At 40.8% G+C, this 27891-nt stretch overlaps 1 protein-coding gene across 2 annotated transcripts in view; it reads right to left on the bottom strand.

Annotated features, from left to right (window-relative positions):
- The window catches only part of LOC124055174 (diacylglycerol kinase zeta-like), a 92116-nt gene that overhangs the window by 4704 nt on the left and 59521 nt on the right, over nt 1-27891 (bottom strand). For both annotated transcript variants that reach the window (XM_046381700.1, XM_046381699.1), the window contains 8 exons: nt 25422-25462; nt 22180-22322; nt 19613-19702; nt 13493-13542; nt 3559-3599; nt 3024-3144; nt 2577-2613; nt 2195-2294 (listed from right to left, as the gene is read on the bottom strand). In XM_046381700.1, the coding sequence (XP_046237656.1) occupies nt 2195-2294; nt 2577-2613; nt 3024-3144; nt 3559-3599; nt 13493-13542; nt 19613-19702; nt 22180-22322; nt 25422-25462 (623 nt within the window). The remainder of the gene's footprint in view (nt 1-2194; nt 2295-2576; nt 2614-3023; nt 3145-3558; nt 3600-13492; nt 13543-19612; nt 19703-22179; nt 22323-25421; nt 25463-27891) is intronic.

The raw sequence follows: 27891 nt of genomic DNA, 5'->3' as shown, positions 1-27891 counted from the left end.
GGACTTCCTGACCAACAGAGCTCAGACTGTCATGATCCACAACTCCATCTCCTCCTCCACCACCCTCACCCGCCCCACCCCTCCCCTGCACATCGGAGGAGTAGCTGTGGAAGTGGTCTCCAGCTACAGGTACCTGGGTGTGCCTTAACCGAGGACCTCACCTGGAACACCAACACTTCCCGGCTGGTCAGGAAGGCCCGCCAGCGTCTCTACTTCCTCAGGAAGCTGCGGCGAGCTGGGCTTGGGAGCTCAGTCCGGAGGAGTTTCTACCACTGTGCGGTGGAGAGCGTCCTCTGCACCTGCATCACTGTGTGGCACGGCAACTGCACCGCTGCTGAGAGGAAGGCTCTGCAGAGGGTGGTAAAGGCTGCACAGAGGACCATGGGGGACAGCTTTCCCACCACCTCAGACCTCTACACAGCACAATGCAGGATGCATCATGAAGGACTCCACCCATCCTGCACATGGACTCTTCCAACCCCTCCCCTCAGGCAGGCGGCCAAGACCACCAGACTCAGAAACAGCTTTTTCCCCTAAGCTGTCAGACTGCTGAACTCTATTTCATATTTTTTTATATCCTACCTATTGCTCCCGGGACCTGAGTCCTAATTTCGTACCATAAGCATGTAAATGTGAGCTAGTATGACAATAAAAGTTCCTTGATCGTTGATCCTTAAAACACACACACACACACACACACACACACACCGAGAGACAGCCACAATGGTTGTCACCAGAAAACCCAACCTTCACATAGTGTCCTTTTCTGTGCTGTTCCATCCATTTTGGTAAGCAGCTGAGTTGTGAAGTCGGTGCAGCAGATCCTTCAGTATTCACTATTCATGTCAAAAAAAATAAAGAGGCCTAAATCTCCCTCTGCCAACTTACACACTCCATCTCTTCATGCGCTCTTTCCGAGACGTTCAAGGGCTGATAGGATATGTAATAGCTCCTGTCTTTTCTTGATCTGCTCCAGGTTTTGCTCCTGGTTGGACTTGCTGGAAAAGCATCCATTCAAAGGGAACTCATTTCCGTCGCTTGTGTTCACGATCTCGTTTATCCATTTATTTTCTTCACAATATCTTCATAATAAACATTTACAATTTATGGTTAAAACTGGAGTTGGTAACATTGGAGAAACCAGCAAGAGCTGGCTGGCTTTAGCTCCTTTTGGTCAGTTGGTATATGTGTGTTCGCAGCGAGTTCGCAATGACCCGAAAGCTCGCTCAGCTTTGTCAGTGTAATGACTACATCAACACCTCTGATGAATGCCACAATCATATAAAATAGTACACACACACACACCCACACATATATGTAATATATATTATATATATATATATATATATATATACATATATATATATATATATGTGTGTGTGTGTGTATATATATGTATATAATTGTTAACATTATGCAGTAAAACTATTTCATAATGAATGTAAGCAACACATCTATAAGACTCTGTCAATAGCTGTCAAGCTAGCATGTTAGTATTTGGAAAATTTGAAACCCCTTCTCTGCCATCATTGCTAGCTTGCTAACTTTAGCAATATATCTGCATAGCTGGCAAGAAAAAATTCTTCTAAATTAAATCATCTACCCCACCTTTAAGCATAGAAAAAGAGAATCGGCAGTGGTCACTGTTTATCATACTAAGTTATCATGGTTGTCACTTGCTCACGTGATCTCATCTCAGTTCTGCATCCTCTTCTGTTTTTGAGGCTGTATCAACAAAGATGGTAATATTGTTGGCAACTGACCATTAAACCAACTTAAACCTAAGTATTACCGTCAAAAACCTGTTAAAGACTTCAGAAATGGTACATCTATATTTTCTCTTCCTGTTCCTGTTTTTCCAAACACACACTGGGCAGGCCGAAGTGGTTCCACACCAAACTGATCTGACCATGTTTTATGGACCTTGTTTCATGCACAGGGGAACAGCCATGCTGGAATAGAAAAGGACTTTTCCCAAACTGTTAGTGCAAAGTTGGACGGGTAGCATTGTCCAAAATGTGGTGGTACGTTGAAGCTGAATATAGGTTTCCCTTCACTGGACGTAAGGGGACTTGTCTGACCCCTGAAAAAATAGGCTGATCCCTATACTTTTGTCTATATAGTGTAGCATAGTTCATCATTTACTTCAAATTTTTTGACTTTATATGAATACATGCGTGTGTACAGAACCTACTTGTAGGTCTGTTTTCATCAGTGAAGCTCCTGCCTCCACTAGATAATGGCAGATGGTCCTGTGACACAGAGACGCAGCTCGATGAAGAACTGTCTCCCCGCTGGTGGTCCAGAGTACAGAGACAGAGAGAGAGAGAGGGGTGGGACACTTGTTAGAAAGTCCAAGACATAAAGACAAAGGCTCAGTGAACAACATCAAATTTGGTGCTATAGTCACTGCACAAGATTTTAGAATTTTACAGCAAATATGGTCATAATCAAACAAGGTAAACAACATGAAAAACAAAACAATTTTAAAGTTCAATTCCCTTCATTTATTTAATCATATTTGAATTGAATTGCTGAATAGTTTATATGACAAAAATAACCATTAATGCACTTACTGCAGTTTTTCTGTGACATCAAGCAGGTCACTTGGAGCTGGAAAACAGACAGATGAAAGGAAATTACTTTGGAGAGACATGAAACCAAACTATTATCAGTGTCAACACACCACATTTGTCTATGTTTATTGGATTTCTGTAAACTCAAATTAAATATGTACTTTTTACGAGCTGAAGTTACTAATAATCTTGTAATTTATCACTGTGATTACTTTCCTACATGCATAAAAAAACATAAAAAAATAAGTTGATGTGCAACTGTTCTATATGTTCAGTAGCAACAAGCAGAACCAAAGCACCAAAGTAATTAAAACTAAGGAAACTCCTTCTGCTCGGTTTTGTCCCAAGCCGGGTTTTATTCAAATTTGATTCCATTCTCATTGAATGTAATCCAATTATAACATGGTGAAATGTAATTCAAAATGGATGCTTGTTCATTACAGTTACCATTGTCCAGAATGTAGCGGACTGTCTCTTTGCTTCCTGTGTTGACAGCATGGTGCAGTAAACTGCAGCCTGATAGGTCCAGCATTGTAAGGTCAGCTCCCTTCAGGTGCAGCTCCTGCAGCTTTAGGTTTAGGAAGGGTTAAATGAGTTTTAAAACAAGATGCAGTTTCTGGCAACACTTTGATTCAATATCACAAATATTAACCAAAATATCTCTTTACTTAAAATTGCATGAGCTGATTTTTTGACCACTTATGGGCAGCGAAATCCTCTGAAAACATATACGACATGTGACCTTACAAAGATGATATGGCAAATGTGTGAACAAACAGTTGCTTATTTACACATAAACTGTCAAAATTAAAATATAAAATAAAATAAGGTTAATACATATATTTTCTTAATGATTTGTAAAAAGAGCTAACACATGCAAAGTGAATTTACATTTTCCAAAATAGCCTAAAGTTTTAAGAGATGTACATATCTGTGATGGATGGATACTGAAACAATGATATGGTTGGCTAATGAATCTCACCTTCCTGACATCTTTGTTCTTCACACACTCGATCAACATCTCTAACACGAAAGAGAGAGAGAGAGAGAGACTATATGAGAAGAGTAGAAGCTGTTTCAGAATCAATACAAACTCCTAAGGAGATGGTTTAAAGAGATTTTGGCCTCCTTTGCTTGGTGTGTTTTTAAATGAACAAATCAAGGGTAAGACAAAATATTTTGAGTTCAAGATACCAAGGACAATGAAAACATCAGGACATAGATATAAGAGTATAGGGATCATATATTATAAGTTGCATATACAAGCTACAAGAAAGCTTTCCCAGCTTATTGTTTCTCAACAGAAGCGGAGCTGCTTGAGGGGGCATTCAGAAAACAACACAGGGCTCTGGGACATCGAAGCAAGTTTACACCAAAAATTCACACCAACACCAGTTGAAATTTGCAACTACTTTTAAAAGAATGTGGTCTATAGAAAAGACTCTTCACACACGGTGTCTCTGTCAGTTTTCTGTAGCACACTGCCACGTGGCTTTCATGGGAAAGGGACTTTAGAGTACCAGCTACTTTAGTCTTAAACAGGGATTCTCAACCTTTTGTAACCTGCTTGTCAGCTGCTTGGCCACAGCTCAATGGTCAAGTGGCAGGGAGAGCAGTGGTGGCTGAGGGGTTAGACCGTGAATGAAGTGAGACAGCAGAAGTTAGCACAAACAAGACAGCGAGTTAGTTTTGTTGTTGTTGATCGAAAGTTTGGTTAAGCAACAACTTTACTGTGTCATTCAGGAACATATATGCTCTCTTCCTTACGCCTTGTTGAGGAAAAGAGTTTAATTTTCCTCCTGCAAATTTGAAGGCAAATTTACAAGAGGGATATTCTGCTGTTGGACTTTTGGTGAAAGCAGCTTAACATCCAGCATCTTAACACAATCCTACCACCAGCCACAAGCTGAGTCTCAGCAACGCCATCAGTCATCTTGACTCTTGCTAAGGCAGAGAATTTCACACCACTGAAACCTTTCTCTGCAGTATTCTTAAATGGTTTTGTCTAGTTGTAAATCTTTGGTTCAGAGTGGTTTTTGCACAGGGTTCACTCGAAAACCGTGAGCAACATAGCATTTGATCATGCCGACATGATGTTCATCAACTTGAAATGATGAATTCAATCACATTAAAAGTTATTGAAAAGTTAAGAGTTATGCTGGTTCGCTGAAAAGGTGTCATCCACTTTTAACTTGCCATGTGAGTTGCCACAACTCCTTATGCCAGTGCTTCTCAAATAGTGGGGCGCGATGCCAGGGGGGGCGCGTGTGACCCTGGGGAACCTGCTTTTTTTTGCCGTACTAGAATAAAGTGTAATTGCACTGGTAGACTTTCTGAGCAAAATCTGGTATGATTAGGAGAGACAGCATTCATCCCACTTTGGATGGAGCAGCTCTCATACCTAGAAATCTAGGTATGAGTTTCTTAATAAACTAAGACCATGGATCTGAAGGCTGAGTCTTTGGTGTTTATATTTTCCAACCTTGATGCATTTGTCTTTCGCCCTGTTTCAGGTTGTTTCGGGTTGCATTTGTCTTTTGCCCTGTTTCGGGTTGTTTCGGGTTGCATTTGTCTTTTGCCCTGTTTCGGGTTGTTTCGGGTTGCATTTGTCTTTTGCCCTGTTTCGGGTTGTTTTTTTGTTGGACAGTTAGGACTGATTTATTGGCTGTGTCCAATCTTCTCATTTTCTTAGTAAAGAGTTTGTTCCTTTTACTTTTGTCTGAGCACATCTGCTTTTTGGAGTCCTTTTGTGAACCTTAACACCGTTATCCTCCCTAAAAACTATAGAGACTGTGTCTGTCCTCCATCCAGCTAAATTAATTACACCAAATACAAAAAGAAGGGTTTTACATAAAAACCTAAGATTAACACCAACAGCACCACAGTTCAAACGAATAGGAGAATTAAATATTTAAATATGGACTCTTCAACATAAGGTCTCTGTTATCTAAAACTGTTTTAGTAAATAAATTAATGTCAGATTATGATATAGATTTATTTTGTCTAACTGAAACCTGGCTCGATCCCAAAGAGTATATAAGTCTAAGTGAAAGCCTTATTCCTAGCCCTTCATATCCCACCTGGAAAAAAGTGCAGCCAATTTTCATTGTTACAGCATAACATGCTTAGAACAATCCTAGGTTTTTCTTCTGTAACTGTAACCAGGCTGACAGAGAGTCATAGCGCTATCAAGCCTTGTATTCCTGTAGTCGTTAGGAATAATAATTTCTGACCTTTTTTAATCATAAAATTTTACTCATAGGAGACAAAATTTTTCACCTCCTGACCTCAGCTGGTACTGAGGTCAGGTCTCCTAAATTCATTGATCTCTTCATCTAAACCAGACCTGGGCATTGTACAGTCCACAGGCTACATATGGCCCTTTGGGCATCCCTGTCCAGCTCGTGGTATATTTTATTTTAAAAAGCCTGGCATTTTTATTATTTATTTATGTTTATGCATGTATGGACACACGTAGAAATTAATTGCCCAGTTCTGATCTAAACCAACAGTATAGACCCCATCCCAACGAAGCTGCTCAAAGAAGTTTTACCCCTACTTAGCACTTTCCTGCTAGACACGACAAATCTGTCTCTAATAACAAGCTATGTGCCACAGTCCTTTAAAGTAGCTGTATTCAAACCTCTCCTTACAGAGCCTACTCTTGATCAAGAGGTAGACCAATATCTAACATTCTCTTTTTCTCTAAGTTCCTTAAGGAAGCAGTTGCTAATAAGCTATATGACGTTCTACATATTAATAGGAAAGAAGCTGTTCCTCAGTCTGGTGGTCCTGCTCTTAATGCTTCACGGCCTCCTGCCTGAGGGGAGAGGGACAATCAGTTCGTGTGTGGGGTGGGTGGGGTCCTTCATGATTCAGGAGGCCCTTTTCCTGCATCTGGAGGTGTAAATGTTTGTGGTGGTGGTGCCACAATCCTCTGTGCAGCTTTCATCATCCTCTGCAGGGATGCTACCACAGGGCAGCTGCCGTGATGTCAGGACTGAGCTCCCCAGTCCGGCATGCCTCAGCCTCCTGAGAAAGTAGAGGCGCTGGTGTGCCTTCCCGACTAGGCAGGAGGTGTTGCTGCTCCAGGTGAGGTTGAGCGTTATGTGGACGCCCAGGTACCTGAAACTGGAGACCACTTCCACCGCTGTCTCTCCGATGTGCAGGGGGGGAAGGGGGAGATGTCTGCCCCTTCTGAAGCCCGCGATCTTCTCCTTGGTCTTCTTCAAGTTGATGCTGAGGTTGTTCTCTCTGCACCAACCCTCCAGGTGTTCCACCTCCTGCCTGTAGTCGAACTCGTTGTTGTTGACGATGTATCCAATGACAGCTGTATCGCCCACAAACTTCACGTTCAGACAGCTTGAATGTTGCACTAAGCAGTCGTGTGTGAGCAGGGTGAACAGGACGGGGCTCAGCACACAGCCTTGTGGGGAGCCGGTGCTGAGAGCGATGCGGGAGGAGGAGATGTCGTGGATCCTTACAGACTGTTGCCTGTCTGTCAGGAAGTCCAGAACCCAGTTGCAGAGGGTGGAGCTCAGTCCAAGAGTATTGAGTTTGTGAATCAGTGTCCGTGGAATGATGCTGTTGAAAGCTAATGTAAAATCCACAAAGAGCAGGCGGACATAAGAGTCTTCAAACACAGAAGATATGGCATCCTCTGTGGATCGGTTCTTCCTGTATGTGTATTGGTGTGGGTCCACAGTGACGTCGATGCAGTCTTTGATGCGGTCCGTGACCAGTCTCTTGAAGCACTTCATGACTATCAGGGTGAGGGCTACTGGCCAATAGTCATTCAGGCTCATCACTGCATAGGTTTTGGGGATGGGGATGATTGTGGCGGTCTTAAGGCAGGTGGGGACCACCGCCTCTTGGAGCCCGGGATGTTATCTGGACCTGCTGCTTTGTGTGGGTTTATTTTCTGGAGGGTCCTCCTCACTTCTGCTGGGTGCTGCTGTGCGGCTCTTCACCTGGTAGTGGTGGTGGATAAGGGGGGGCAGGTGCTGAGGGGGTGTCTGGGTCCTCAAAGCGTGCGCAGAAGTTGTTGAGTGCATCGGGCAGAGAGGGGTCCCTGGGACATTGTGCATCTTTGGTGTTATAGTCTATGATGCACTTTATGCTCCTCCACATGCTCTGTGGATCTTTGAACGCAAAGTGTCCCTGGATCCTCTGGGCGTATACAACCTTGGCCCTCCTCACTTCTGCAGTCAGCTCTCTTCTCGCCGCTTTGAGTGCCAGTCTGTCACCTGACATAAATGCAGCATCCCTGGCTTTCAGCAGAGACCGGACCTCCGTGTTCAGCCAAGGTTTCTGGTTTGGGTCGTTGGTTACTGTCCTGGTGCTGGTGACATCATCTGGACAATCCTCTCATCTCTGTACTTCTATTGTTAGACTTTACCCACTGCATCTGATACTATTGACCATTATACTTTATTAGACAGATTAGAACACTTAATTGGCATTGAAGGAACAGCATTAAGCTGGTTTCAGTCTTATTTATCCCATTGAACTCAGTTTATTCACGTTAATGATGAATCCTCCATTCACATGAAAGTTAGTCACAGAGTCCCCCAAGGTTGTGTGCTTGGAGCAATATTATTCACCTTATATATACTCCCCATTGGTGACATTATTAGTAAACACATACATTTTCATTGTTTCATCACAGATGACACACAAATATCTTTATCAGTGAAACCAAATGAAGCCAATCAGCTAACCAAACTTCAAGGATACCTATTACTCTGGGTAATGGTGAGTTTCGGTCACCTGTTGCTATAACTTCCAGGAGACAGTAAAAGAGTGAGGAAAGAAAAAAAAGAAAAAAATGAGCAAACAAGACAAACTGTAATGTGAATGAAATTTTAAAACATGTCTTCCCCTGTGAACATTTCTAAGTCACATCAGATAGATTTTCAATGGCAAAAAAAATTTGTTTAACAATGATAACAACAATTCCCATAATTCAGCTGTACTTGCATATATAATTTTGTTATTTTTGAGAGATGCATAGCAACAGAAGCTACAGCCCACTGAAGAAAATTGGGGTCTCTCTGAGAACAGACAGTAAAGACAAAGGTTCTTTTTGTCCCTGAGGGATCCTCAGATCCTCTCTTCTCCAAGTTTAAGAGCTAGATAGATAGATACTTTATTGATCCTGAGGGAAATTCAAGATAAATATCTACAAGAAGTCATTTCCATTGTCTTACAGGGAACTAACTTGCTCAATTCTTGAACACTGGTTTATGGTAAAGTGCTGCACTCTAATACAACAGTCCTGCAATAAAACCTACCTTCAAGAAGGTTCTAATGTTAAGAGATATCGATTCAACAGTATAATCAATCTGGACAATTTATTTTGTAGTACTGATGAACTGTTTTATTAACCATGTTTTTGTTATTTTGATATATACATAGAGGAAAATAAAGAGAGTTATAGGGATCCAGTGAAAGATAGATTTCCAAGGAGGTGGAGAGAGAGATTTTCTTGTTGTTGTCGATGTAGTGATTTCTTCTTACTGCTTTGTATTCTTGATGAAATAAAAGCAACTCATATAGTTGTAGTTGTTCTCAGCCTGTGGGATCTCACCAGAAGTGCATACATTGTGATATCCTATCACCTTTATTATGTACAGCCTCATTACAACCATTTCAAAGGCATACCAGGCATTCAGCATGTTCATGTCACTGGTTAATGTTTGAGACATGCTCTGTGTATGCGAATGTTTATTAAGTTGACCTCAATTCTCGCTCTCACTCCTCTCTCTCTCTAAATAGCTGAGTCCTAATCCAGTTATGTTAAGCTTAGCATGAGTGTGAGAGGGGTGGGGTGGGAGGATGGAGTGATATACATATATATATATATATATATATATATATATATATATATATATATATGAGAGAGAGAGAGAGAGAGAGAGAAAGGGAGGGGAAGGAAGGTTAGGGTGGGGGATGGGAGAGAGCCAATAGACTTCAAGAACCCCTAAGAGCTTCTAAGCCTCTAAGAGCTTTTGTGGCTGCAAGACAAATCAAAAACAACACACAAACTGAAAGGAATTAAATAAACCAGGGAAGAACAGGAGAGGAGAGGTTTATGAAACCATAGGCGCTATGCTGGAGCCATGCCCCACTATTTCTGTATCTCACAGACTCATCACTCTCTCTCTCACACACAAACACACACACACACGCACACACACACATATCACTTGCTCCACTGAACTCTTCAGTTTGATGCAGTCAACCTGTCTGACTCTTACGGGAGCTGTCTGTATCTATGTGTGGATGAAAGAGACAGTACAAGTGTCTGTGCCAGGAATAGAAGAAGAATGTATATTATACAGAAAGACAGACTTAATTTAAACGTTTCTATGGCGTCAATGGACCATCAGGCCACTTAACCCCTTATGCGCAAAAACTAGAAAGGAAATGGTGTTCCTCCAAACTTAATGAATCTCGCTCAATCTGGTAAGACAGTCTTAGATTATATAGGAAGGCCCTACGGACTGCCAGAGTAGCCTATTACTCGAAATTAATTGAGGATAACAAGCATAATCCCAGGTTTTTCTTCAGCACTGTAGCCAGACTGACAGAGAGCCATAGTGCTATCAGAATCAGAATTCCTTTATTTATCTATCGAGACTTGTATCCCTGTGACCCTCAGCAGCAATGACTTTATAACCTTTTTTAAGAGATTTTAAACATTAGAGACAAAATTCAACACCCACTGACCTCAGCTGGTACCGATCGACATCCAAACACTGGAACCTTAGAAACAACAGTCGAAACAGATAATCATCTTGACTGCTTTTCTCCTATTGACCCTCATCAGCTACATTCACTTATATATATTCATCCAAGCCACATGCCTCTTAGATCCCATTCCTACTAAACTACTCAAAGAATTTTTACCCTTACTTAGCACCTTGTCTATTAGACATGATCAATCTGTCCCTAATAACAGGCTATGTACCCCAGTCCTTCAAAGTAGCTGTAGTCAAACTTCTCCTTAAAAAACACACAGTTGACCCAGAAGCTTTAAGCAACTATAGACCAATATCTAACCTTCTATTTCTTTCCAAGATCTGTGAAAGAACAGTCGCCAATCAGCTATGTGATTTTCTTCAAAATAATAACTTATTTGAGAACTTTCAATCTGGCTTTAGAACTCATCTTAGCACAGAAAGAGCATTGGTCAAAGTCACAAATGACCATCTAATGGCATCAGACAAAGGACTTATCCTTGTCCTTGTACTGTTAGACATTAGTGCTGCATTTGACACCATTGACCATTCCGTCTTATTGCACAGATTGGAACACCCAATTGGCATTAAAAGAACTGCATTGAGCTGGTTTCAGTCTTATTTATCAGATTGATCTGTTCATGTTAATGATGGTCCACACTTACAAAAGTTATGGAGTTCCCCAAGGTTCTGTCCTTGTGCCAATATTATTCACCCTTTATATGCTCCCCATCTGTGATATTATTAGGAAACACTCCATACATTTTCATTGTTATGCGGATGACACACAATTGTATTTGTCAAAGAAACCAAAAGAGGTTACTTCAGTACAGGAACTGATTTCTGCTCATGTCATTATCCACCTGCTGTTCATTTGCACTGTTTACCTCACCTACTTGCACTATACTTCCACCCTGCACTACCTCACTTTTGGACTACCTCCAGAACCATATTTATTTTATTTTACTTATTTTATTTTACCTTATTCTATTTTATTTTATTTTATTCTACTATATATATACAGTATATGTATACTATATATATGTTACTCGTTACATTCTATGTATGCACCAGTGACCAAGACAAATTCCTAGTAATGTGAAACCTCTTCACTTACAATGGCAATAAAGACGTTTCTGATTTCTGATTCCTGAAACAAATCAGCTAGTCAAACTTCAGACATGTTTTAAAGACATAAAAACCTGGATGACTTGCTGTCATGCCTTGTGTTTTGGTTATGTTTTGTCCTTTGGTTTCTAGTCCATGTGCCATGTTTCATGTTGTCTTGTCATGTGTATTTGTTCCATGTGTTATATTCAGGGTTTATTCCTGTTTTATTTTGAAAGTGTCACTTCCTCCTGCTACAGTCCTGCTCGAAACTTACTGCAATTACTACTGTTTAGTCATAAACTATTTCAATTCTGTTACTACTCTGTACAGCTACTACCATTATTATTGTTACTAATATTGCTATCATAATCACCATAGTGCCTTCTGTATACTTCATTGCCATTATCATTATCTGCAGTTCCAATATTTCTGGTATTATTACTGCTGCTATGCATCTCTGCTTGTGTGCTCCTTCTCTCATGCCCCACCCCTCGCCCCTCTCTCTCGGGCAGCCGTGGCCTAGAGGTTGTAAGAAGTGGCTTGTGATCGGAGGGTCACCGGTTCGATTCCCCTACCGGATGGGCATGAAAAATTTGGGTGTGGTGGAGTGATTACTGTGACGAGTGCTCCCCCACTCCATTGTGTATTTATTCTTTTTGAATGCTCATCCTTCCCTTATTCTTGCATGCTTTGCACCCTCTATATCCTCTAACATTGTAATTTCCCAGTAATGGGACTATTAAAGGATTATTTTATCTTATCTTATCTTATCTTAGCTGGCTGATGTACCCTTGAGCAAGGCACTTAACCCCCAATTTGCTCCTGGGGTGCTTGTGGTGCTCAAGGGCACATCAGCCGGCTAATGGAGGGGGGGAGCATTTTCGCATTAATCACTCCACCACACCCAAATTTTTCCTGCCCGTCCGGTAGGGGAATCGAACCGGTGACCCTCCGATCTTAAGGCCATGGCTGCCCTGCTGATTCTTCTTCTTCTCTTTGTCTGTCTATCTCTCTCTCTCTCTCTCTCTCTCTCTCTCTCTCTCTCTCACTCTCTCTCAAACCAACCGGTCAAGGCAGATGGCCGCCCATCTTGAGCTGGGGTCTGCTCCGAGGTTTCTGCCTTCTAAAAGGCAGTTTTTCCTTGCCACTGTCGCCAAGTGCTTGCTGAAGGAGGAATGTTGGGTTCTCTGTATTACAATTTAATTAAAGAGTTTGGTCTAGACCTGCTCAAATTGGAAAGTATCATGAGATAACTTTTGTTGTGAATTGGCGCTATATAAATAAACTGAATTGAATTGAATTGAACTGATGTGTGTGTTTGAAAAGTGAAGTGTATATATCTATATCTATCTGTCTATAGATAGATGGATATAGATATAGATATATATGATGTATTTGTGAAAGGAGAATGTTTGTGTGAGAACATAAATATATATCTGTGAAAGGAGAATATATTGGTTTGTATGGCCCATCAAAATAACAGCACTGCCATTTAGTTGTTGCAGAATGGAACTGTTTTCCAATTTCGACTTTAATCACTGACAGGGAGAACTGGTTTGCGTTCGACCAAAAAAATGCACAGCACCAAATCTAGAACCAAACAAAAACCTGTTGACACAACTCGCTGCCAAAAAGACACAGCTGAGCCAGATCATGCCATGAAAACATGCAAGTTCCCAAAGAGATAAAATAATAATAAAGTAAAATGAAATTTAAGCTCAGACTCCCACGCACCCAGCATCTAGAATGCAAAGTGAACACAAGGAGACAGAATTTGAGAAAATATGTCAGAGAAGTAAACAGTTTATCTGAAGACACAGTAGCTCTCTCACTTGTTTAGTTACAAAGTTCAGTGCTGTGTGTTACTTGAAATTTAGGCTAAATGAACCAGTAAACAGAACGTCAAGCTAAAACCACCAGGTCCAACAAACTACACACACACTGTGTGAGAGTGTGTGTTTAAAAGAAAGGTTTTGTTGAGAGGTAAGGGTTAGAGTTTGGGGCTGGGGAATGTGCTATATTAATGTGGGTCCTTAGAAGAATTCAAAGAAAGAAGTGTGTTACCTTTTTCTTTCTCCCTCTCTTCTTCACACATCTGTTGTTTGTTTTCCTGCCTGTAGCAAGATACAAAAAACAGACAGAAATGTGGTTCAATCTACATTTAAAGCAATTAGTGCACACACAAACACTCATGTACACATGCTGGGTTTTTATTAGTGAATCAATTTCCATTTGTAAACCCAAACTGCTGGCCCGGTTTCATTTCCTGATGTCCCCTTCTCCCCCCTGATCCTGAGGGAAATTAAGTATGCAGTAACATCAGAACAAAAACAAAAAACACAGATCAGCATGCAATCAAGTATTACAAGTATAAGTTTTGAAATATAAAGTATGAAGAAGTATAAAAAGTACAGAAATATAATATATATGTAAAAATGAAAAACAATACTAGAGTAAAAAAAAAAAAAACAATCTTATTGTGCAAAAACAATTACGGAGAGATAAACTGATAAAGTGACAAAGGCAATATTAAACCATCCAGTGGCATAGTCTAATTCTGTCCTCCCAGTGAGGAGTTGAAGAGCTATATGGGTTGAGGGACAAATGACCTCCTCAACCTGTCCGTGGAGCAGACACTGAATGTGCTCCTCTGCCTATCTAAGGTGCTGTCCAGAGGGTGATGGACATTATTCATTATGGATCTGAGAGTTTGTTTAGAGTCATCTCCTCTGCCACAGATGCTAAGGACTCCAGCTCTGCCCCCACTACAGAGCCAGCCTTCCTCACCAGCTTGTCCAGCCATGAGGCATCCTTCTTCTTAGTGCTGCTTCTCCAGCACACCACAGCATAGAAGAGGACAGGACAGGTCTGGGAGAACATCTGTAGCAGTTTCCGGCAGATCTTAAAGGACATCAGCCTCCTCAGTAAATAAAGCCAGCTCTGTCCTTTCTTGTACAGTACATGTATTAGTTGACCAGTCCAGCTTGTGATCTAATTGCAGGTCCAGGTTCTTGTAGGTTTGGACAAACTCCACACAGTCAACGTCGATGGCAACTGACTTTGAGTGGGACCTGAGCCTCCAGAAGTCCACCACCATCCCCTTCAATTTGGAGGTGTTGATGTGTAGGTGCTTCGTCCTGCATCACACCAAAAGGTCCTTCACCAGGTTCCTATACTCCTCTTCCTGTCCATCTCTGATACACACCACAAATGCAATATCATCTGAGAACTTCTGCATGTGATATGAGTCGCTCAGTTTTTTGAGGTGTGGCTTCTTGCGGACAGGGATCACGCAGGATGTCTTCTACTGCAGAGGGACCCTCCGCTGCCACAGGCTCAGATTGAAAACATGCTGGCCTGGTTCCCCCCAGCCCTGAACCACAGGTAGTAGTAGTAGTTGTGACGACACTTCATCAGGGCCAGCACCTGGGCTGCAGTGATGGTGGTGGTGGGTGTGCATAGTGGGAGAGAGGGGGTGATGCCATTATGTTCAGTGACACTAGGGTGAGGTGTGGAGGTGACAGCTGGACGGGCCAGTTGAACTAGTTTGATCTCTCCACACTTCTCCACCCTCCACAGTGCTCCTGTGCTTTTTCTGTTCCACCTTCCTTCTGTATTTCTCTTTTTCCTTCAGCCAGACCTTGAGTTCCCACACCACATGCTTCAGCTCCTCCTGGTCCCGATCCTTAAATACCCTCTTCTTTTGGTTGACGAGGTCCTTGATATTGCTGATAATCCAGGGCTTGTTCATAAAGAAGCAGCACACAGTTCTGGTGGGAACAACAACATCCATACAGAAGTTGACACGCTCTCTCCCATCAGTTTGCTGAGTCTGATGGTGACGTCCCCCTGAACCATCATTCCTCTGTGTTAAAGTGGTTGCAGTGTCCTTGGACTAACTGTCTTTTTGTGCCCAGGTTTACATTCTTGCCAATATCTGTCCTGCCTAGCTCTTCCTCCGGTTTCATTTCCTGCTCTCCCTGTCTGTTAATCTTATCTGTTTCGCTGCTTCACTGGATCTGCTGCTCATAACACCTAGACAACTTGCACTCACCTGCTGTCCAGACTCATCGTTGGACTTCTCCCTCTCTAATGACTCTGTTCTAATGTTTGCCTTTCACATTTTTGGCCTTGTAAATTGTGCATATATCCTAGCAAATTTCAGTAAAAGAGCCTTTTTGCTAAACTCATTTCCAGGTGTTGAGTGCTCTGCTTGTTTGGGGTTTAGCATAAAATTAAACCTTAACACTTTTATTTCCTTTTTGAATATTTTAATGTAATGTATTTATGTAGACCTGGTGATATTTTAGTACAAAGCCTCCTGATTTTCTGATCTGTTCTCATTGTGACTCTGAGAAACTCCCTTCAGGCAGGAGGTTACGGTCCATTCGGACCAAAACCTCACGCCACAAGAACAGCTTCTTCCCCTCTGCTGTTGGACTGCTGAACACCAACTGACTAACATGCTGCTCTGCACTTTAGTTACTTCAGTACAGGCACTGATTTCTGCTCATGTCATTATCCACCTGCTGACCATTTGCACCGTTTACTTCACCTACTTGCACTACACTTCCACCCTGCACTACCTCCAGAACCATATTTATTTTATTTTACTTTGTTCTATTTTATTCTACTATTACATGTTACTCTTTCTTACGTCCTATGTTTGCACCAATCACCAAGTCAAATTCCCAGTGATGTGAAACCTCTTCACTTACAATGGCAATAAAGACGATTCTGATCCTGATCCTGATTTCACTTATTTTATTTTGTGTTACCTTATTCTATTTTATTTTATTTTTATTTTTTACTTTATTTTATTCTTCAATAATATGTTACTGTTATGTTCTATGTATGCACCAACCACCAAGACAAATTCCTAGTAATGTGAAACCTCTTCACTTACATGGCAATAAAGTCTTTTCTGATTCTGATTCTGATTCTGATTTGCTCTGTTCCCTTTTTTTGTCAACGCATTATGAAGCTTTAGTGAAAGTTCAGTCAAGAAGACTATTCTTTTGCATGTCCAGGGCTATAGTTTATATCTCATGTTATTTTATGATTCACTCGTCCCATGCATGCTCTCTCACTTTACTGCTGTCATTGTCTGGGACTATCAATTGAAATATCAGCTATTCACGTCACATCTATCCAACAGCACAGCGATACACCTACATTTTTAGCCTATGATCTTGCTGCTGTTTTTATCTCTTAGATGGACCTGTCTTGTAAAGTTTCTGTTTATTGTTTTCAATAATCTCCTATTTGCTTAGTAAGTTCTTCTACCACAGAATGTGTATACAAAAGCTACAATACAAGCTACAGTAATGTCAGCGTTGACGAGCATTTACCATACTGTTGTATGTATTAAGAGAAATTCTTCATTCTATATCATTTATAGCTTGCAAAACATCTTTTTCTGTTCTTGTGATACCCTAGCTGGCCTTCATTCGGAACCCAGCTTTTGTCTTACCACCATTTTGGTAGTCAAGACACACAGAGCTCCCAGATATCTCATTCAAGTCCCCCTTCAGTTCATTGTCTTGCTGGAAAATAAATCCTCTGCTCAGTTCTCTAGGTGGAGTCTATGGACCTTCCTGCGGAAGTTAATCACCATCTCCTTTGTCTTGGTGGCATTGACGTGAAGGTGGTTGCATTCACACCAGTCGACAAAGTCCCTGACCACCTTCCTATATTCCAAGTCGCTCCCCTCTAATACTTGCCCAAAGATGTCTGTATCATCAGAGAACCTCTGGATATAAGATAAGAAAAAAAAGATGAACTTTATTTATTACTGGGGGGCATGAGAGAGAGTACAGGACTGCAGTGGACAACTTTGTCACATGGAGCGGGAAAAACCACCTACAGCTCAATGTGACAAAGACCAAGGAACTGGTGGTGGACCTGAGGAGGACTAAGGATCCTGTGTCCCCTATCAACATAAACGGGGCCACTGTGGAGGTGGTGGAAGAGTACAAATACTTGGGGGTGTACTTGGACCACAAACTGGACTGGGGCAAGAACGTGGACACTGTTTACAGAAAGGGCCAGAGCTGCCTGTAACTGCAATGTCAGTACAAAAAAGAATTTCCCCTCTGGGATAAATAAAGGTGCAGTGGTTTGCACTCGCCTCATAGCAAGAGGGTTCCAGGTTCGAATCTCGGTCTGGGCCCTTCTATGTGGAGTTTGCATGTTCTCCCTGTGCCTGCGTGGGTTTTCTCCGGGTACTCCGGCTTCCTCCCACAATACCAAAAACATGCACATTAGGTTAATTGGCTACTCTAAATTGCCCCCTAGGTGTGAGTGTGAGAGTGTGTGGTTGTTTGTCTTTGTGTGTTGGCCCTGCGATTGACAGGCGACCAGTCCAGGGTGTACCCCGCCTCTCGCCCGTAGTCAGCTGGGATAGGCTCCAGCTCCCCCATGACCCTGACGGATAAGCGGTATAGAAAATGGATGGATGGATGGATGGATTCTGATTCTGATTGATAGCACAGCGGGGAAATTCACTGATAAAGCAGCTGGTTGTATTGTAGTGGAAGTCTGATGTGTACAAAGTAAACAGAAAGGGATTGAGCACTGTCCCCTGGCGCCCCTGTGCTGCAGACCACCTCATTAGATACACAACCGTGAAGCCTCACATACTGTGGTCTGTTGGTGAACTAGTCAATGGTCCACCCCCACTTCCACCGGCTTTCCCTTGATCAGCGATGGCTGTATAGACGGCACATGGCACCTCCAATTAGGTGGTCTCAAAATAGTCCCTCAGTTCCTCACTGGCCTCCACTGTCCATCTCCTCACAGTCCTTGTAGTTGGTGGATGTATACAGTCATTGCGATGATGTGTGAGAACTCCTGCGACAGGTAATATGGCCAAAGTCCAATGGTCAGCAGTTCAATGTGAAAAGTTGAACCGTGTGCCCAGGGTTACATCATCTGTCGTACACAAGATGTTTGTGCACTACCCTTACCTCCTCTGCTCTCATGAACTGAAATCCATGCAGGGAGACATAATGGTCTGCAGTGAGTTCATTCAGCCAAGTCTCTGTGATGCACAGGATGCTGCACTCCTATGTAGCTGAGTTAGCGGCGTTAGCTCCTCCAGCTTGTGAGGGAGAGATCTAACGTTACCTTTAACAACAGACGGTAGGCATGGTTTATACCGTCTCTTCCTCTCACAGCTCTTTTCTCCAGCTCTGCATCCCCTTCTTCTCCTTTTCCTGATTTCTTTGGAAATGTCTATACATGAATCGCACAATAGTGTAAACAATAGAATCATGGATGAGAGGGTCATCTCGCCACTTGCACATCCATAGTTGTTGAATCCAGGAAACAGTTCTTTTATGCAGATTTGCTCCCATTTTAACTGCTGATGCTTTTAACTCCTTTAGAGCAGTCCTCTAAAGGACCTCCGTCACTAGTCTCAGTTTGTGAGGATGGCCTGCTACAAGCAGATTTAATCGTGCCATTTTCCTTTCATTTCTTAATAATGGAACTCCAGAGGATGTTCAGTGACTTTTTGTTTTCTAATTTTTTTTCTATCCATCCCCTGACTTAACCTTTTCAATAATGTTTTCTCAGAGTTGCTTGGAATGTTCTTTTGTCTTGGTGTAATTGTAGCTGGTAATACAGATGAACCAGTGACTGGGTCTTCCAGACACAGGTGTCTTCATACTTGAGACACATTCACTGCACTCAAGTGATTTCCACATCACTAGTTTCACGTTAGTTGGACCTCTGCTGAATAAGGTTAGTCACTTTGAAGTAAGTGAAAATTTATTCAATCATTTATTTTACATTTTATATTTTTAATTAATTGACATTACTTTGTAGAAATCAGTTTTCCCTTTGACATCAAAGAGGTTTTTTTGGGGGGGGCGGGGATGGTGGATTTAAGCAGGTAATCTGCGTTAGAAATTATCTTAAACACCAGTGAAACTTTTGAAAACAGAATGAGATTATCAAAACTTAAGTCACTGTATTTGGACAAGATGTTACAACCACTGAACACATATTTATAACCACACACAATGTACTTCATGCCATCTCAGTACAAAACTAAACTAATTTTTTAATATCAGTTTCACTTAATCTCACAATCTCTGTTTACTACTTTATTCATCATATTAATTTGTCAGATTTGTCAGTTGCATCTTATTTTTCAGGTAAAAACAAAAAATATTCAACCTGCAAAGTTTGCTGTCCACAGGTGTTGAATTGTCAGGCAAAGCTTCTGCTGCAGAGCTGTCACTGTTCACTTGCCGCCTCTGGGAAGAACTGTAGTAGAACAAAGAAGAAATAAAGTCAGTGAATAAACTCTAATACAGTCAGTGACAGCTTACACTCAGGGCTGACTGTTTAATATAGTGATATCGTCTCAGTGTTCAATTTAACTCCTTATCTAACAAGGATTCAAACTTACCAGGTTATCAGGTTGCGGCATAGTTTTAAAATTTGATTTAAATCAAAGTGTAGTAAATGGATAAGTGTGTAAGTGTATTATGTGAAAATTTGATACAAGTGCAGAGTTAGTACTGAAACCTGATGCAGAGAGATTCTTTTAACCTTTAACCTTTCAAGCACATCTTTCATAAACCTTAAATAAGTACTTGTAATCACCTTAAAAGTAGTTAAACTAGTGAAACTTTAACTATGTATTTACCACACAGGTGGCAGATCAGTGATGGGATGATTAAGGAAGGTAAGCTTTGTGTGGTTTTATGCATTAATGGGTTAAGGCAAGCCTATTGCAGCTGCATATGCAGGTTCCATCGATAATGTACAACATAGCTGACATTAGTCTAGTAAAGCTTAATGTACATTATGACCTGATAATGTACAGTATGATAAAGGTATGTCTAGAGTTATGGTGGTGGTACTATTGGTGAGCTCTGATGCTAAACTATAAATCAAAACCAACAGCAACACTAATGGTAACCCTATTGTGATTGTGTCTGCTTTAACAGAATTTCACCTGATGCCGAAGTGTAAACTGACATTATGCGAAGCTCAAAAATCATTTTACAAAACAAAATGTTTTGTATGTAGGTGTCTTTCAGTGTTTTGTCAGAGACAGAGGGATAGAGAGGCTGAAGAGAGGGAGGTAATTATAGTGGGAGGAATAATGTTCACCTCTGGCCCTGCGTGGGCAAACTGTTACACTGTGTGTGTGTCTGTGTGTGTTTGAGTGTATTCAAGTATTGCAGATTGGTGTGGCTTGAGTGCTCTGACATGCATTCCATTTCTCTCTGCATCACTGTTTTCCTGACCCTATCTTTTCCTAAACCCATCTCTAGCTCACTCTGCCCCTGCCTCTCAGCCTCTCAGTCTCATCTCTCCTCCTCATCCTCCCACTCAGTGCACTCAGCATTGCAAATCAGCCCACCAACACACATGCACATACACGTGCGTGCACACACACGCAAATTCACACAGCCAAAGGGAAGTGTTACTGGGATCAGCAGATTGTGCTACTCTGCCTATACTCACATTGTACCTGTTACTTTATTTATTCCCACTTTCTATTTTGTATGCTAATCTTTCACAATGTTCACATTTTATATTTTATATCTGCACAAATGCCAGAAGAAATCTGTGAGCATTTATTTTGTCATATTGTCTGAATTGTTGTTTCAGTAGCTGATAATCAAAGTGTTCATGGCTCTGAGACATACATAAGACATGACATAGAAGGCACATACAGTTCCAGAATACAAAACAAACACATAATACACTTGGCTGTTGATCCAAATAAACTGTGGAAAAGTGCAAATATATGCACTTATACTTCTGCCATTACTTTTGTCCTCAAGCAAGCTCAACAGGTATGTATACCGATCAGCCACAACATTAAAACTACTGACAGGAGAAGCGAATAAAATTACTCATAAGTTTACAAAGCAATGTTCTACGGGGAAACCTTGGTTTCTGGCAATCACATGGATGTTTTTGAGACATAAAACCCACCTACACATTATAAACCAAATACAACTCCGGAGGCACCATTTGCCCTGTGAAGGGAAGGGACTCAGGACCTCTGGAGGTATTTTGTGGTCACTGGCATTGGAATGATGGATCCTTTGGGTCTTGCAGTAGGGTGGATTCAGCTTATTCCAGTGCATCTCACAGATTCTCAATTATGGGATCTTGGGATTCTGTTGGTCACTGTTGTGGGTCTGAGACATTCCTGGACTATTTTCAAAATGTGACGGGGTACACTGTCCAGCTTGGGGGAGGGGCTGTGGCTGATGGGGAGAGCCATTGCCATAGATAGATAGATATACTTTATTGATCCCAGGCTGGGAAATTGCAGTGCAGCAGCAGCAATACACACAACAAGCTATACAAAAGTTAAAAATAACAATATAAAAGTGGCAATATGAAATATACATACAAGGGAATATAAAAAAGGTGTATATACAACAAATTGAGTGTAATGTTGTGCAAAAAAGAAGTAGAAGTAGACTGTAAGGTGCCAGCAGAATGTAAGGCGCAGTGAACCGAGTGAGTAAAACATTTAAAGTGCCTAGTGACTCTATGTGGGGTAGGGGTGTATTTATATGACATACTCCCCTACAGCTCTCTGCATGGAAGGCCACCAGAATTGTTGTCTGATTAAGAAGAGAGTCTAATAACTGGATTTTCTCTATCAAGTCATATCTAGTCAAGTGTACTGTGCTGTGACACAGTTTTTGCTGCCGCAGGCTTATAATAATGGCTTTGGTTTGTTGTGCTCGGGTTAAGGCTCAGCCTACCTGCTGTTTACCAGGCTGGAGGCTGGGTTAGCCAGGTCGGGCATTGGTGAGGGGGAGGTGCCCACAGTTGTCATAACAACCAGTTCAGGGTCCAGAATGAAGATCTCTTCCTGGGAGATTTCTGATACATAGTTCAGATGTTCCTGATACAAAAAAAATGAAACACAGGACAGATTCTGCTATGAAGTGGAAGCTCATAACAATATTATATTAGATGTTAATGCTTAAACAAAAAAAAATAAACGTTTTATGTTTTATGTAACTACATAAGAGAAAGATTGTTTTTTTGCTTATTTATCTTTTTTTAATTGCTGGATTTGGAGTAAGAAAAGCTGATACAAAATTCAAAGTAATACAAAGTAATATAGCTAAATAAAAAAAAACATGTCATCTTATCTTATGACCACACCTGCAACTTACTGCAACCTGAATTATAAAACAAAAATTTGTATTGTATTGTATATATATATTGTATATTTGTAATGTATTGGATGTCCCTGAGTCCAGTCTGAACCCCCACTGCTGGGCCTGGCCACATCCACTCACTTGTCCGTGAGGGACCTTTAACACTTTCTACTTGGCCAGGCCCACTGAAGTGAAAGGACTTAATTAAAAGCTGGATTTGAAATGAATCCTGTATATTATGAGACAAAAATATGTTCATGTTTGGTATCATTTTAATGGTCTCAGTGCGACAAGTGCAAAGGTCTAAGTGAAGAAATGCAACAGAAAATTTAGATAATTTATATACAAGAAATGCCATCCATCATGGCGCCACAGGCGGTCGACACAGTGTTTGGTGCAGCTCTCTTTTTACTGTTTTTGTGTTTTTATCCCGGTAGTTGCCTCGGTACTCAGAATTATTATACCAGGGATGAACTCATAAACATCTGCGCAACAACCCCACCAGATTTGTCTACTGAGTTTCTCGTCACATCAGCGGATATTTTGAACTTTTTAATCAAAGGAGCCCTGATCGCCACTAAGGCGGTGAGGCATCGGAAGCGAGGTCAACGGGCCGGTGCGCTCGTACGGCTCCGCCGCCGTGGACACTGTACTATGCTCCCCGGCGTATTCATTTCCAACGTGCACTCACTGTTTACATTCCGCCACAGACCAACGTGCTGCAAACCCAGCGAACGCTCGCCATTACTGCTGCTTTGAAAGGCAATGGGTCATGCATGAAAGCTCACATCTCTGCCCTACAAAAACATTTCCAGAGGTATTTTCCAGTGCAGGGCGGCACGGTGGCGCAGTGGTTAGCACTGTCGCCTCATAGCAAGAGGGTTCCAGGTTCGAATCCCGGTCTGGGCCCTTCTATGTGGAGTTTGCATGTTCTCCCTGTGCCTGCGTGCCTCCGGGTACTCCGGATTCCTCCCACAATACCAAAAACATGCACATTAGGTTAATTGGCTACTCTAAATTGCCCCTAGGTGTGAGTATGAGAGTGTGTGGTTGTTTGTCTTTGTGTGTTGGCCCTGTGATTGACTGGCGACCAGTCCAGGGTGAACCCCGCCTCTCGCCCGTAGTCAGCTGGGATAGGCTCCAGCTCCCCTGCTACCCTGACGAATAAGCGGTATAGAAAATGGATGGATGGATTTTCCAGTGCAGGTTCCTGAACAGTATGACTGGATTTGAGACACCTTCAGTACAATACCACCTAACGACTTGATGTCACCTCTGATTCAACAAAGAGGCTGCAGTTTCAGTCTAAGCCACTGGCTGCATTTTGGATTGGAGTGGAAAAGGATTACCCACTGCTAGTTGAGAGAGCTGTGACCACACTCCTTCCTTTTGCCACATCCCACCTGTGAGATAGGTTTCTCTACTGTGGCCTCAATCAAGCCAAAATACAGATCAAAGGTAGACAATGAAAATGAACTAAGAGTGGCAGGCTTGCAGCTACAACCCTGAATTGAGAAGATCTGCAGCACAAAGCATTTTTACTGTATGAATTGCAATGTTTAAAATAAATTCCTGTGGAGTTTGGAAACAAAAGACATCTGTGCTGTGAGTATGTGTGTGTGTGTGTGTGTGTGTGTGGCGGGGGGTGGGTTGTTCTATTGTTGTTCAAAGTGCCAAGAGGACACATGGGAAAACTCGGCAGCAGTGTCTGTTTCCAGGAATCATGACCCAGTTACTCATCTCGTTGTGAGCAGTTTCATGTAGGAACTATTGTGCATAAGGTCATTGCATACACTCAATGGTAAGCATGGATGAGTGAGCACACTTTAACAATACTGCATCAATACTGATAAACGTGTTAATTTTTAATCATGATATGAAAGTTTCATACCATTTCATCTCTAAGATGTGTATGTGCTAACATAAAAGATTAAAGAAGGAAGTAAAATACTTCATGGTGGTTAGTTTCCTTTTGGGTTGAGCAGTATGGTTTTTTGTAGTCATATTAAAAGGAAGGAAAGTGACATATCTTGTCATTGGAGGGAACTCACTCCAATGAAATTTGTTCTCTGCATTTAACCCACCCAAGTGACGTGCACACACACACAGCAAACCCGGGGCAGTGGGCGACCGCGTGCAGCGCCCGGGGAGCAGTGGGGGTTAGGTACCTTGCTCAAGGGTACCTCAGCCATGGACACCGGGACGGGTCCGACACCCTAACCGCTGATCCACGACTGCACTATTAGTAGTCTCTTCTTTTGTTTGGCTGGTTGGTAGAGGCTAAGGTTTATCAATTAACCAAGAGGGATTTTGGCACTGAAAACTAAACTAAAACTAACAACTAAGAGATTAATAGATGAGACACTGGACCAAAATTTGTCTTTGACACTGAGAGCTCAGTCTTAAGTCTACTACCTCCAACATTGTTTCATTTTGGACCAATCACTATACTGGTCACATGTTGCCTATGAAGAAAAATTTCATAAAATTTTATTGAATTTAATTTTTGATTTTTTATTTCAACAACAATGATAATAATATTTCTATTATTACTAATCTAATTAATATAATAATTACTTCTAGATGATGATATTTGCATAAATGACAAAAAAAACATTTCTATCCTTGTTATTGGTGAAGAATACATGAGTGAATCATAAAGACATACTTACAACGTATATGCTCAAATGCAATCAGTGAAAACAAAATGATGACGAAGTGCAGAGGTGCGTTCATACAGTGTGCAGCCATTTCACATGTGGTGAAGTATTTCTGTCATCTCACCTCAGATGATCAGGCCCCGTACATATTAAAAGTGTAACTGCATTTAGACTTACCTGTGCTCTGTCTATTCTGTAGAAACGATCTGCTGTCGTAGCTGAAGAGACAAAAAAAATGGCTGTGTTAACCAAAGAAACATCTTAAAATCACAAACATCTGGTCTGTAAATTCAGCGGATTTAAATAAGATTATTTCTTGCAGTTGCTAGAAGTTCTTGCCAAAAGCAAATAGCTGTCATCACTGTCAAACTGTGCATAAATAAGCTCCTCACTTCCTCACACCAATCTGACCATTTCTTTGATACCAGCATATAGCAGAGAACTACATACATCCAATTCATTTTCTAAGGAGCTAACAAAAAAGGAACAATAATATTAATTAATTTGTGGTTTAAATCTGGGTTTTTTGGTCTATGCTCTTGTGTTCTTTTTCTGTTTTAGGTTCTCTTTAGCTTTGCATTGTTTTAATACAGCTGTTAATTTTAATTTTTATTATGTCACAGTCTTAACAGTCTAAAAATGAAAATTTGTGAACATTGATTAATGAGTGTTATTCCTGATAAGTAAATACAAAAAACAAATACAGGGCAGGAGACTAAACCCTGAAGGCCTAAGTATGCCCAAATAAAGTTGCTTGGAATATGTTTTGCAAATAAAAAAAAAAAAGTAACAAAAGCGCCAAACTTTATCGTGGGAAAGGTTCTTTCAAACCCAAACAATCAAAACATACTTTTGCTGAAGTATGTTGTAACCTTAACTGACAGTGACACTGCTAACTAATGAATTAACTTAAATAAAAAAAACTATAAGAACACTTGAACAATATAATATAAAACATACTTTTTCCTCTGTAATCAGATTATCAGTATTAAATTATTCAGAGACAGAAGCTAAAAACCTGATCTGGAAGTGAAACTGCATTATCGATGGTACTCATACAGGCTCACATACTATAGGTTTAGATTCAAGATTCAAGAGTCTTTATTGTCATTATGCAAGCATAACGAAATTTTGTGCAGATCCTCAGCTTAAAAACACACTTATAAATAGTCAGAGAAAATTAAAATTGCTCACTTAAGAAAAAATATAAAAATATAAAATACAAATTATTGACATCACTTTAAAGGCTAACATAATGTGAAATGTCCATAGATCACAGTATGACAGCTTGTCATTTTCATACACTTTTCTCTTCTCTCTCTCTTATGCAGCTGTCTTTTTTCTCTGCTGAATTCCACCAGGACTCACAAGCAGATGTGTGTGTGTGTGTGTGCGCGCGTGTGTGTTTAAATATATGCATAGCAGAGTGTGTGAGATGCAAGGTTTTCCTATGTGATATTTTTGGTAGCTGTTGTTGTATCAGATTAATATTCATGACATTCACCAATAAACAAGATCTGATGGAACTATGCTTTGGCAGACTAACCTGTTTGTATGTTACAGGTTTCTGTCTGTATGTATTTTTAAACAATAACTTTCTTTAAACGAAGATTCAGATTTTTTACAACTTGGGTTATAAAAAAATATTATACTGTAGGCCATCATTGCTATTGTGTTATGATAATATAGCTTGGACCTAAGGAAATGGATACTGTTGCCTTACAACAGACTTGGCAGTGACATCGTCTTTGTCATACCACTGCGAATCTGAATCAAATTTGAAACCAAAAATCACTCCATGAAGAAACAATGCTCACTCGACAAGTTGGGGAATAACTGTATTATTAGTTGCACAATACTTGTTTTCCCTCAAAAACATACAATTATACATTTATTTATTTTGTAATTAATGTGTAATGTTTTATTTTGTATGATTTTGTCTACTTGACATGTGTAAGAAGAAACTATACAGAGGAAGTCTGCAAGTACAAGCTTTACTTGTGTAACTCTCACATTTGTAGCAGAATATTTTTTTTCACAATCCTTTAGATGGCCGAATTTGAACCTCCTCTTTTTAGTTGCCTTGTGTGCAGCTTCAGTTGGATCAGGACCAGATGGTTGGATTAAAGAATAGACTTGCAATTTTGCCCGTTAATACAGTGAAGCGGTGTTTGCTTCCTGAAATAATTCCTACTATTCATAATAACCATTTTAAGCACCCTTCATAACATGTAGTCGATCGGGCCTAAATTCAAAATTCTCATTCTGTGAAAAATGTATATGTATTTATAAGAAGTTAATACAAGACTTTGGCGTTGAGAATCAGTCAAATTACATATCTTACAAAATTATAGTCACAAAAAGCTAATCTTGCCACTTGTACATTCATAGTTGTACTTGTGTACAAAGATTAATGCCATAAAAAACAATAAGGAGTACACAAAAAACAACCAAAACACAGAAACAAAGACAGAGCTGCAGTAACAGGCTGCTGCTTCCCGGAGAGGCATCATCTTAAAATATGTATAATAATAAAAAACAAAACAAATATACACACAGTATATACTCAAAGTTTATCTCTCCTCCTCTAGCTCTACTCCCAAATATATTCCTGTCCCATCAATACATACTCTTACATACTCTTGTA

This window comes from Scatophagus argus, chromosome 24, assembly GCF_020382885.2.
Source record: "Scatophagus argus isolate fScaArg1 chromosome 24, fScaArg1.pri, whole genome shotgun sequence".
NCBI classification, from domain to species: domain Eukaryota; kingdom Metazoa; phylum Chordata; class Actinopteri; family Scatophagidae; genus Scatophagus; species Scatophagus argus.
This window is presented reverse-complemented; position numbering and strand designations above follow the sequence as displayed.